Source organism: Lytechinus variegatus, chromosome 2 (genome assembly GCF_018143015.1).
Source record: "Lytechinus variegatus isolate NC3 chromosome 2, Lvar_3.0, whole genome shotgun sequence".
Taxonomy (NCBI): Eukaryota; Metazoa; Echinodermata; class Echinoidea; order Temnopleuroida; family Toxopneustidae; genus Lytechinus; species Lytechinus variegatus.
The window spans coordinates 15985347-15998169 of NC_054741.1; the positions used below are offsets into that span (position 1 = coordinate 15985347).

The 12823-nt window shown below is 39.6% G+C and overlaps 1 protein-coding gene across 2 annotated transcripts in view; it reads right to left on the minus strand.

The window, feature by feature from the left end:
* Positions 1–2278: 2278 nt before the first annotated feature.
* The window catches only part of LOC121407431 (probable xyloglucan galactosyltransferase GT15), a 30783-nt gene continuing 20238 nt past the window's right edge, over positions 2279–12823 (minus strand). For both annotated transcript variants that reach the window (XM_041598500.1, XM_041598499.1), the window contains exons 2-3: positions 9820–10278; positions 2279–3727 (exon numbers count right to left, since the gene is read on the minus strand). In XM_041598500.1, the coding sequence (XP_041454434.1) occupies positions 2407–3727; positions 9820–9992 (1494 nt within the window). In that variant the 5' untranslated portion in view covers positions 9993–10278 and the 3' untranslated portion in view covers positions 2279–2406. The remainder of the gene's footprint in view (positions 3728–9819; positions 10279–12823) is intronic.

Genomic DNA, 12823 nt, shown 5'->3' on the forward strand with positions numbered 1-12823 from the left:
TTTCGTTTACACCGACATAATGTAAATATGCACACAGAACAGAAATATACACACCGCCATCGACAGATATATTTTTAATAACTTCCAATCAACTATGGAAATGAAACATAATTTATAAGACACATTATGTCTGTTTAAAAACCGTTTTCTAAATTTATGATGTATTTACTCATGCACAGTGGCGTAGCTACGGGGGGGCTGGGGGGCACGTGTCCCCCCCCCCCCGAAAAAAATTGGCAGAGCCAAAGAATGGGAGAAAGAAGAAAAGAAGAAAAGGAAAAGAAGAAAGACAAGAAAAAAAGAGGAAAATAAGAGGAGGAAGAAGATAAAATAATGTGAGGGGAAGACTTGCAAAAAGAAATCTTTCATGTTGCTAGATAAAACTTTTGCTTGCGCTTCGCGCCAGAATTGCCTGTTCGATGAGATCCATATCTTGCTCAATAGGCTGATATCGAGAAAGTTTTGAAATCAACATACAAAACATATTTTAGCTCGGACATCGAGCTTTATTTTTTTTTCATTTACAAATTTAAGTGCTCTGTAAAATGTCCGTTTTATGGTCTACATATCACGCTGCGTGGTCACATGATTTGCCAAGTTCATATTGTCTATGTGTATTCCTTAATGTTCCATTAAACAAATGTATTCAGAATGCCCAGATTCTAGGTCTAAATCTAAAACATGCGCGATAGCCTGCATGTTCTTTATTCAAAATGTACTTAAATTATCCAGTTTCACATCAGAATATCAATAATTGCTTGCTCACGCTTCACGATATACCCAATTAACTATATCCTATTTATGATTTACAAAATATGAATAGAGTGTCCTGCTTTTAGGTCTAAAATCAAAATTTTCTTCCTCTCGCGCTTCGCGCTCGCATCTACTGTTTACTTACATACCTATCCCATTTATCAATACAAAAATTGCTTAGAATGACAATTTTTTAGGTCGGAGTGTAAAAAAAATCGTTCGCGCTTCGCGCTCGCATTATTGAAATATATACCGTCTTCGTGGGTGTATGTAAGCAGTCCTTAACAGGTCCCTTTTCGATAATGCTAGAACAGTTAAAACAAATTTCTACTCGTGCTTGGCGTTCACAGTAACCATCTAGCTACATACGAATCTTGTTCAGGATCACACATAAAACTACGAAGTGACTGATCAGGGAAAATATAGGTGAAAATAATTTCGGGGCCCGTCCCCTATTGGCGAAATTCGGATCCGCCCATGTGACACATACACACACACACACACCGGAAAAAATGGCCGGTGCCCCCTGAAAAAGCAAGGACCCCCCAGTGCTCCCCCCAGGAAAAAAAATCCTAGCTACGCCACTGCTCATGCATGCATGTATTCCCTCCAAGCATAATTGTTCTGACAATGCAATCATGACAATGTGCTCCTCTTTATTTACAAGAGGGCACTGTGCCAAATTCTTACAGGGAAATTATGACATTGATGGATTCCAATAGTTGAGATTGATCAGATCGATCATAACTCTTTGTAAGATACCGCAAAGATATTGCAAAACTCACATTCGTTTGCATACACAAGTCAAGATACATGGGCCCATTTTAGAATTGTTTGGCAAATTGTTTCTTAGTTTATGAAGAGAGCAAACAGGGGACGGACGAGACGACGACCAAATTGGACCCATTTTCTGGGCCCTGTCTTACAGATTGATCCGATCAATCTTAACTCTATGGAAATCCATCAGTGTCATAATTTTTTTCTACGTAAACTTGCACAATGTCCTCTGTATGCAAAGAAAAGAGCAGTGTTTTTTTTTTTTTTTTAGAAAACAATGAATGCATCATGGCTAGAAAATATTTGGAACAAACATGCATAATAAACAATGACGTTGCTGGCCGTCCATAGTTACGATTGATCGTAATTGGTCTATGTTTCGATTTGAATACCATATTAACCATGTAGTCCTAGAGATTGATATGTCACTTTTAGTTTCCATAACCATGATTTGATTCTAAAAAATTGACAATTTTTTTACTATTTTGGCTAACGGAGGATCAGCCACCAGTCTTAATAAGGTTAAGTTAAACAAGAGTTCAGAATACGGGACATTATCGCCAGTGTCTACTCTTTGATGGGAACAGGCATGTGGTTGTCTTAAAAAATCATATCAAGATTACATTGTCTTCTGTTTCTTGAATAACATGGTTTTGCAACTTTTTTCTGGCAATTTCTTTCGAGAAGAAACTAAATATTGACGAATATGCTTAAGAATAAAGAAGGAAAATAAAGAATAAAGAACATGGGGAATTAGGAAACCGTCTCCTTGTGAACACTGCAAGCAAGAACACTTCTGCCAAAAAAAATAGTTGTGCAGATAATCATTTAATATTGCAACAACATGAATAAAAAAAATTGCCTCTTTTCTCCTTCTTACTCGGCAATTCTGTTCATTTCCTCTATGATCATGGCAAAGGCATCATAGTCGGGGCCCCGTATTGGTGGGTAGGAATACTGTAATTTAGGCGCCACTTCGGCGAGTTCAGTCTGAAGTTCGGCAATTTTCCACTTGGTGATACCTTTCAAAATATTGGTAACATTTGTCTTTCCCGATAAGACTTCGTCTATCGGGATATTTACAGTGAAACGGCGATAGTCCAGCGTCCTTTCAAACGGGTAAATGACATGGCTTCGTTTAGATCGAAAAGTAACTGGAATACAGCCACTCATGATTGAATCAAAGAAAGACTTGCGAATGTTTGAGTAGCCCGGTGGCTGAAGACAGAATACAGAATGTCGCATCCAGTCAATGATTGGTAAGTGGATGTCCTGATGGCATTCTGGCGTATTGAACCAGACTGCTTGCATATCTTTCAGAGATGCAAGCGAAGCATACTGTGAGTAACGATCAGACGTGGCCTTCATCCTACGTTTGAGGATACTTCGTACATCATGGCCCTTCCTGCTACTCGCAGCGAGAAGCATAAACACATCGCGTTCTGTTTCGCGAACGTCTAGCGGGAAGACATTGATCTGCTGCCGCTTTCTGACCCTAGACACCAGAGCGGAAGTGTCTTTTGAATCAAAATGCCCATAGCTCGGAAACGGAGCAATGATCATCTCTTTGCCATCTCGATGGAAGTACCGGCGAGTCTTTTCGCTCGGCTCCTGCTCAATACCAATGAAAGTGATGGCAGAGGTCCTCGCCTCGTCGCGTAGCAACGGGCAATTGCTACCCCAGTGCTCCCGCTCCATCCGACCTAGAGCCATAAAGTGAGGTCTTAGCGTGTTCCCATTATTGAAATATGGCAATGCGTTGTTTAAGAATTTCCAAAGTTCATCATGAAGCTTTGACACATCTAACCGACTGTACGTCCTACACAAACAAGCAAGGTTAGCATAGAAGGGTATATAAAAAGCGTCTGCTTCGTTTGGATCAAACGTCCTATGATAGCTTGCCTTCAGTTTTTCGTGGAAGACCACTTCCAATGAGTGGCCATATGTCTCTCTGTAACTCATTTTATCTGTCGATCGAAGCTCCGGACCCATTCCGTAATAGTCGAATTTGAAGCAGGGATCGCCATACTGTACGCACTTTGTCAGATTGGTGTTGAACTTCGATGGAAGGTCGTAGACATAGACCAAGAAAGAAGGTTTTTGAGGAATTTTATCCGCTCTGAAGATGACTGGTGGAGTGTCTTCCTGGTTGTCTTGGGATAGAAGAAGATCATCAGGAAGAGCTTGCAATCGTTTTCTGGAGGGAGGAGGAAAAGAGAAAGAGGAAACGATTATACTACGACATGATAAGTGATACCAATATTTCAAATTTACTACTATCCAATAGAGGAGAACCGAAATGGGATAAATCGAATCTGAGACAATGTTTCAACAGCGCCACCTCCTGGTGACATTAACAAACTTCAAAATCTGCAAAGTTTGGTCAAGTGAGTGGGGACTACAAGTTAACATCTGATCGAATGACTTATATATCCAATGGCATATGGAGGGGGGGGGGCATAAGTTCTACGGCCAAGAACAACAGGTGAAAACGTAAAATATTGACACTATCATACCTTTTCTGTCTAATGGTTCCTTGTGCAATGGCAAATTGTGACATGGGGTATAGAAACTGATTTTTTTTTAAACTAGTGAATGTCCAGATAAAAAAAATGATTCTAAAGCATAATGACTGCAATGATATGCCTCTGATGATTGATAATTATCGCCATTTTCATCCACAAAAGTGATAGACGGTTCAATGAATATTTATTAACAATATGTCTCGCTTTGTCTCCACAAACAGGAAGAACCAGTAGCTTACCATGGGGAGGGGCAAGAACAAAAAAAAATGTGAGTTACTTATGATCTACTGAAAATGTAAATCCATATATTATTGATCGAAATAGCATAAGAAATTATATACTCCGAAAATCGTGGGCCCGGCAGCCACTGTTCAGCGCCAGATTGACGTGACTCTATCCCTTTAATCGTTAACGTCAAGCAGGCTAGCAGCGACTCCAATCTTCTATCGTCTTTTGGTCTGACGTGGCCGGGGTTTGAACTCCCGACCTCACGGTAAAGGCATGGACACTCTACCAACTCAGCCAACACACCGGTCATCACCGGTCACCACTGCTGATAATACTACCAATTAAGGAGGTAATCTAACGATCCCCTGATCTCATTACCTCGCGTTATTATCATTCCCTGAATATTTTCCCTTGGGTAACAACAAACAAGTTATTGTCATTTTCATTATTACAACTATCCTATTTCATTCTCGGGCGAAGGCCACTTCATTATCAATATCTAAATTGACATTTTATAGGATACCTGCCCGGTACTACCTGGAACGTTGATTGTGAGATGTAGGGTTTCAGGAACGCAATAACAGATCGACTTTTTAATCAATCCATAATGAAAAAAAAATCCCCTCGGCTGTCTTCAATGAGTAGCCCCTTTTACAATAGCACACCGCAATCATGAAAATCTACAGAGAAACCATACTAGTTTATATTGAACAATGTCTGAGTGCAGTAATGCTGGTCATTTATTCTCTATGAAGAGATCTGATTGCCATTTTGGAAGCCAACGACATGGCGTTTGTTGCGTGTCACAAAGGGAGGGGGATAAGAATTAATGGGGTTAAATACGATATTAACAGTGGAATACCAGGGGATGTTTGTCGAGCAAATGATATAATACCGGACACATAGGGACAGAGCATGGTCAGAGTGACCAATCTGTAAGTGAACAAAATATACCATGATTACTGTTTTTTTTATACTTTTTTTCGAGGTCAGGCACATATTCCCAAACGAACTGATCATTGTGTCACCATCTTTAATATTGTTATTCTCCCTGATAACACTCTTATCACAGTGAAGTCAAAGTTTTAAATGTGTTTTCCTCTATCCCAGATAATGATCTTTGCACGGACAGTAAAATTCGCATCACCGATTCATTATGATATGTAGTACGACACATTTTGGTAAATTGTACATTTTGGCAATTTACAAAAATGATCAAATAATCAAAGTGTACCGCTAGGAGGCAAATGTTGTTACTTTCTTAACCTCCTAAAATTTAAATGATTATTCAAATGTTTTATAAACTAATAGATCAGCTCGATATAATTATTTTAATGCTACTGAAATCACTCGATTGACCGATAGTAAACTTGTTATAAAAAAAATGTCGACTTGTTATAACAGGTCTTTATGACACGTGCCCCTGGGTCATGACATAACTTTCAAAGATGAAACATTCTTGAACTTTTGGACATGTAATTTTCTTTTTTGACCACAGGCCAAGTGACTTTTAGCTGTTTAGGAATACTTTCTTTAAATTGCTTTTTTAGGAATCATCTGATACCCAGTGAAAAATAAAGCTCTAATAGATCTTTTTTCTGTATCATAATTATCTGTTATTAATGGCTTGGTCTCAAATATCATTAAGAACAGCTACGAACGCCGCACGAACGTTTTTACAGCATTTCCTATAAGATCTTCCTGAGAAGGTCGTATACGAAACTAGAGTTCGCAGACTGTCCGTAACTTTACAGCTTGGTCTTCTCCAAGATTTTGTTTAACATCGTGCGATACCCCCATCTTCCAAAGGCGGCCGTACGAACATCGCAAGAACATCTAAGAACCATGTAAGATTTGTAGGGTCGAGAGACAATTTTAGTAGCCCTGAATTCTTACGATGATCGTAAGAATGCCCTAAAATGTTCATATAGAGGACTTTCGCAGCGTCCTATACAGCGCCTTACGAACTGATATTCACAGCAAAAACTGTGGTGTTAACCGGTGTACATAGAGGACCACACCAGTTATTTTACACCGGTGTTAAATTGGTGGTGTTAGTTTTACACCTATAGGTGTTATTACAACACCATTGGTTGTTACATTTACATTCTTTGGTTTTATGTTCAATCTCTAGGGTGTAATTTTAACACCTCAGGGTGTGGTCCTCTATTAACACCAATTGGTGTCAGTTTTAACACCACAGTTTTTACAGTGTTGAGTCGTGCGGCGCCAAGAACGACTCTCAATTTGTGCAATATTTTACGAATGGATTGAGAGTGCCGTGAGTTGCACATATGACCATCCTGTTGTCACAACAGATTATTCGAAGTTGGCCGTAAGTCTGAAAAATGATAGCTCAAGGCATATAATCGAAAATCATTTTGGAGAAGGCCGTAAATATACTAGTAGGCCTACATGCCCCCATGCCCCATCTACGAATCTCTACGAACTCCAGAATTTGTAGGCCTACGGACAGTGAGATTCGTACGAACATGTTCGTTTATATGGACTTTCTTGGTTTCGTATATAAAAAGGACGGTAAATGAATACCATTTCATGAAACCGGACCCGTCTGTTTTGAACCCCTCTAACTTTCAACACGGCAAAATCATGGTGGCTTCTCGAGTAAATATTCAATTACAATGTCCAGCACTTACTCGTATTCCCTCATAAGTCTTCGGTTGCATGAAACACGATCACAATGCGCAACAGAACAAACAACAAACCAGAAACTAGAAACATTAATAATAAAGTTCGAAATTACCTATTAAAATCATGCCAAAGGCCGGTTTGGATCCTTCATTCAATTCACATCTCCAAGACGTAGGTTGGAATTGATGTGAATACTTTTGCCATGCTCTAAATGATTAATGCACCTCGTAGGCCTATTCTTTTTAGTAGAGTACTCCCGGGGGGGCCACTTACATTGACGAGTGGATACCATGCGCGACCAAAAAAACACGTAAAAAGGATGTCCTTTTCGCGATAGGGCACGTTACGTACGTAACGTGATAAGGGTGTCAAAAACACAAAAATAATGAAAAAAGGGTATCAATTTCGCTAGAAAAATTACGTGTTTAGGGTCGAATTTGCGGGGATGATAAAACAAAATTAAAATGTTTTATAAAGGATGTCCTTTTTGCCCCAACACTACGTGTTTAGAGTCCTATTTGCGCGAGGTGTAGAAGGTGGGTTCGTACTAAACCAAATAAGGTAAAGCCGACGACCGAAGGACCCGTAACAATAAAACATTCCTGTACTTGTTTAGGGGTCCATTTCAGGGAATATTTGCCAAGAGTATCGTTTTGTTTCCAATACTTGTAAAGGGTAAGGTTTCACACGCCAATACTTGTTAAGGGGTGCATTTTCAGAATATGGAAATTACGTGTTTAGGGTGCTTTTCGAGACCCCATGGTCGCGCATGGTATCCACTCGTGAATGGAAGTGGCCCCCCCCCCCCCGGGAGAGTACTCTCTTATTTCACTTTTTACACAATCATCCTCTTTCACATGGCGAGGAAATAAGGAAAAAAAAAAAAACTTTATCAAAACCAGCTGGATGACTTTTAAGTGGGATGGATATAACTAGTGTGACCCGAGATGATGATTCAATAATCAAACCCTGACCGAGAATTATTTTAGCTTTTATCGAAGAAAAATTGCACCCCAAAATATCAGCAGCGTCCCCAAAAGACAATGCATTCATGATAAAATCATCTACCGAGTCCATCGTAAGTTTATCCTTGTGATATTATAGACGAAATCATGATTGTATATTTGAGTTGGTATGAAAATAAATCATAATTGGGCGCACTATTGTAAGGTCAACACAATTGACCTTCCAAACCGCAGAGCCCTCGTAATAATTTTATTTTTAATCTCATATTTTACGACTTTATTTCGGAACCTCATTACAAGAATATACCATTTTGATGATTATTCCTTTGTAAATCGGCAAAGATCAATATACCTTATTATCTTCCCCTGAGCATCGCAAAACCGTCAGATACCACTGTAGTGTCATCGAATCTAGGGCAATTTATCATCAAGTGATTGTATGTTTGAAAAGATAATTGTCCTTCAATTCGAATCTCTTTTGGTGGATAACTCAATTTCAAATGAAAACGGTTTCGAAATAGCCAATTACTGAAATGCCCCAAATCAAATCATGTTTCTCAGTGGCTTTATTTCCTTTAGTTATTAATTTCATATTACATTATACCTTATGCCATTTAATTACACTTTCTAAAAATTATTCGAGACAAAAAAGTGAGGAGAGTTCATTTCATCAGCCTGTTTTTTTTATGCGCAAGCTTATCATTATTTTGAAGAAATTAGTCTACTCATAGTTCAGTCATTTTACTTATTTGACTAAAAGAATATTTATGATTTTTGGAATAATCTGTACAGCAAGTTTCTCGTACATGCAAAGATGGAGACAAATTATTGTATAGATGTCCATCCAATTAAACTTGTTTTGAAGTTTGAGATTTTTTTCTTCAAATATTGGGAGGGAATAGACATTCAATAAAGAACGCCGAAAAGAAGCTTAAATCCTCAGTATTGATTTGGACATCACGAGTTTTCTTCTTTTTTTTCGGAAAACCCGTACACTGACTAGTCTTCAAGCACAGACCCTTGATTTTCGTAATTCGCATAGTGCATAATGCAGAGTCTGAAGTAGTGAGACTAGCTTCACTATGTTCTGTGGCTGGCTATTGGACAGACAGAGTCTTTGGAGTCTAGTCTCCGCTCTAGACCTGTTATTGGTCAACGTGTCAAATATGAGTCAGGGTTTGCCGACTATTTTACACTGACCAATGGCATGCCTAGCCCAGCTCTACCTCTAAGAAAATATCACTTTGTACGGTAAATTGCCAATTCGTCTTCTGCCAACTCGTCCACTTACCACATGGCCTACTTTCATTTAGTCTAATGCCATTCCGTCCATCAACATTTAGTTTGGACCAAATAACAACCATTTGGTCCAATCATCACTTTGTCTAATCACCATTTCGTCTATGACCATTTCGTCTCAAAACCAGTTGGTCTAATATCAATTTCTTTTCAGTCATTTTGCACACTTAGTCTAATTAGACCAAATGGTATATGGACTAAATGGCCATTGGACCAGCTGGTTATTCGATGAAATTGTAAGTGGACGAAATTACAATTATATAGACCATGTGGATAGTGGACGAACTGATGGTAGACCAAATGATAGAAGACGAGATGGCAATTGGACGAAATGGCATTGAACCAACTGGAAATAAACCCTTTGTACTTGGTGCAAGTGTATATGGGTTTTCAGAGAAAATAAATTCCTAATGTACAGGGGAGCGTTTCATCAACATCAGATAAGACAACTTTCCTTAAATTTAACTGGCCGAGAAGGACTGCTACTATGGAAATTTCCGAATAAAACAGGAATTGAGGAAGAATACGTCCGACAAGTCCTTTCCCGACAGGTCCGGATGTGCCACATTTGAATCTTGGAGAGAACCCATGAAACAATTTATTCAAACATTAATACCCACCGTCCATAATCGCCATGTCTCTGCTTCTGCCGGACCAGTATATCCCGGTGCTCATCCGTCTCGTCTTGGAGGTCATCGACATCGTGTACACGAGCTAAGAGGATCACGGTAGCGAACACCGTAAATAATACTGCCACCACCGTACTGCGTCGACGTCGAAACCAGCGCCGCATCTTAGAAGATCATCAGATCTGAACTAAGAGAATGATGTCGTCGTCGACAATCTTTCCTGAACCGTCTCCAGTTATACTGCTTGGGCTGAGCTTTGAAGGAGGAACGCACATCAAAGCACCAAAGGAGGAATGATGCACTCAACTTTCAGGCTCGTCCCGGGACATCAGCAAGTCGTACACTGTTCTCGAATCATGAGGAGAATATCATTGTCGACTCCATTAATTTGAGGGTGGAGATTCAAAAGGTTCGTCGGCGTCTCAAGGATCTCTATGTAGGTTTTGCCATCTGTAACGTAAAAGGGAAGAGGCGTGAAATAGTTATCAAAATTACTATAAGTCTATTGGAACGTGTTTTATTGTTATATCTGTATATCAGATTCTGACTTCCTTATTTTCAGAGTGTAAATTAACATGATAGTTATTTATTCAGTACTTTTACACGAGTACAAGAACTGGTTGAAAGTTGTTTCTACGTAAGGGGTGAGGGTGGGTGAAGAGAGAGAGAAATAGAGGAGGGATGTGGCATGTGGAAAGTGGAAACCTGCGTGAATGGCAATCTTGAATTATCAAAAAAAAAACGAAGTATTTAACACAATACATTGAATGGTCTCTACCGATCCTCTCGTTGTTATGTAGCATATCTTTTGTTTTCAGAGAAGCTGCAGATCGGCGTCCATATGAATTGGTAAACTTGAAAGGGAAATTGGCCATGGATGTGGTAAATCTGGCACGACGTGAACTGAACACGCCCCGTCCATGATCTCTCTGTCAGAATCATGGTGGCATTAAAGACAGGTAGACTGTCAGGTAAACGATGACAGTTGGGATCCGATGCAGAAAAAGTTGCAATTAAGCGTAACTTGATTTTCAAGCCAATGCGCAGTTCATGCCAACTGTGCTCTTTCCTAACTCGTTAATGTTTAAGAAAGCCATCTTATATATCCTTCTGAAAGAGTTAAGTCTGATTTGAGAGAAAAGTGGGCTGACACATTGAAATTATACTGTTAGAGATTGATGTCACTATTGGCTATCCATAGTTAAACCACAAGTATAACCAGTTAAAATAAAAGTTAAACCGACTTCAGAACACGGGCCACAAAGTCTAACGGACTGAACTGATAAAAAAAAGATTGCAGAAGCTGATCCTGTATAAATTATGAACCCAAATTTGAATCAATTGTCGTGGTGATCATGGATGGAGAAACGACTCGGTTGACGAGTTGGAAAAGTGTCCTTTCTTTCAACTTGAAATTGTCTGGACTGTTGTTATAACATGTCATATCTTTTTTAAAATAGCGTCATTTGTCATCACCTATCGGATGTCATTGATTTCCGTGTCACGTGTTTGAGATCAATGAGATAATCATGAAACATTAATCTCGACACGTCGTGATGCTACAGAGATGGCCCCCAAACCACTACAGCATACATGTACACCTTGAAGCAGATGAGGGGGGGGGGCTAAAGTTCCTCGTGTAGTCCATGTGAGAGGGAAGCTACTTTCCTCAAAACCCAACAAAGGGAGACTCACAAAAGTTCCCCAGTCCACATCAGTAGCAGCAAACACAAGGGGGGGGGGTGATGTGACTTATGTGAGTCTCATTTTATTTGGGTCTTTGATGAAAGTAGCTTCCTTCTCGCAAGGGACCAAGCTGCACTATGTGAATTTACGACAAACTACGGAATGGGAAGTCATGGGTTCAATTCCCAGCCGAGTCATATCATGGTCTTACAAAAGATTTATGAAAATGGACCTTCTGCCATATGGCTTTTGACACGCAGCATATAGAAGAGTAATAATAATCATAATGCAGGCTCGCTGTGTGAGTGGTTTCAATTATTCAAAAAGATATTCATACTTTCAAGGAACATAACTTCCGATGGTGGGTCGCCCCCCCCCCCCCACTGGTCCTTGTTAAAACAAATCTCTAGAAATGGCATAGCCACTCTCGTATCCTTCTGATACTGACGATAGAGGAGTAGAATCATGTTCGGTTTATTCGACCAAAAAAAGTTACCTTGTGGAGTGCGACGACATCACTTTGTTCCCAAAATCATTCTCATGTATATGAAATAGTTTTTAATTGTTATACCATAGCATGCACCGCTTTAGACACTATACAATCCTCAACAACACAATGACGGTCAAGACGAAGAGATAGTGTACACGCACTTTACAATTTTCTACTCATTCACTAATCAGGGATTTCGATTCCCCTCACCAATCGTCACTTTCTCGCTTTTTTTTGGCTTTAAAAAAATGGCGATTAAGTATTAAATATGGAACCGAATCAGTGTCAGATAAAAATGCGATAAATCCACGGTTTTTCGATTTTGTTCGAATTTCAAAAGCACGATAAGTCTGCAGTGATACCCCCAAACCAGTTCCAGGTCCGTATACCTTCAGGTCTTTCACCCACGGGCAAAGACTCACTCTCAAGGTCTGGTGACCTGCCTAACCACCATACACAGTCTATTGTCATTCCAACAATACTTCTCAATAGCACTGAAATAATGTCTTGTTCCATTCATTGAATATGGTAAATACCGCCAAGGACTACTAGTGATGGACATCTGACATTACCAACAAAATTGGGACATCCCATCCTCAATTGTTCAAATATCAACAATTTGCTCAGAGGATTAACAATCGTTTACATTTGTCGATACACAGTCAGAACTGTATCAATCTCCTACGATTGGATCTCCTAAGGAAAAAAACCGCATACAACAAATATTGCACACCCGCAAATTACCCTCCCCCCTCCAAGGAAAATCCAGTAAACACAGATGCGTTCCTGCTTTAACTATGGCCTGGTGAATGGTTAAAC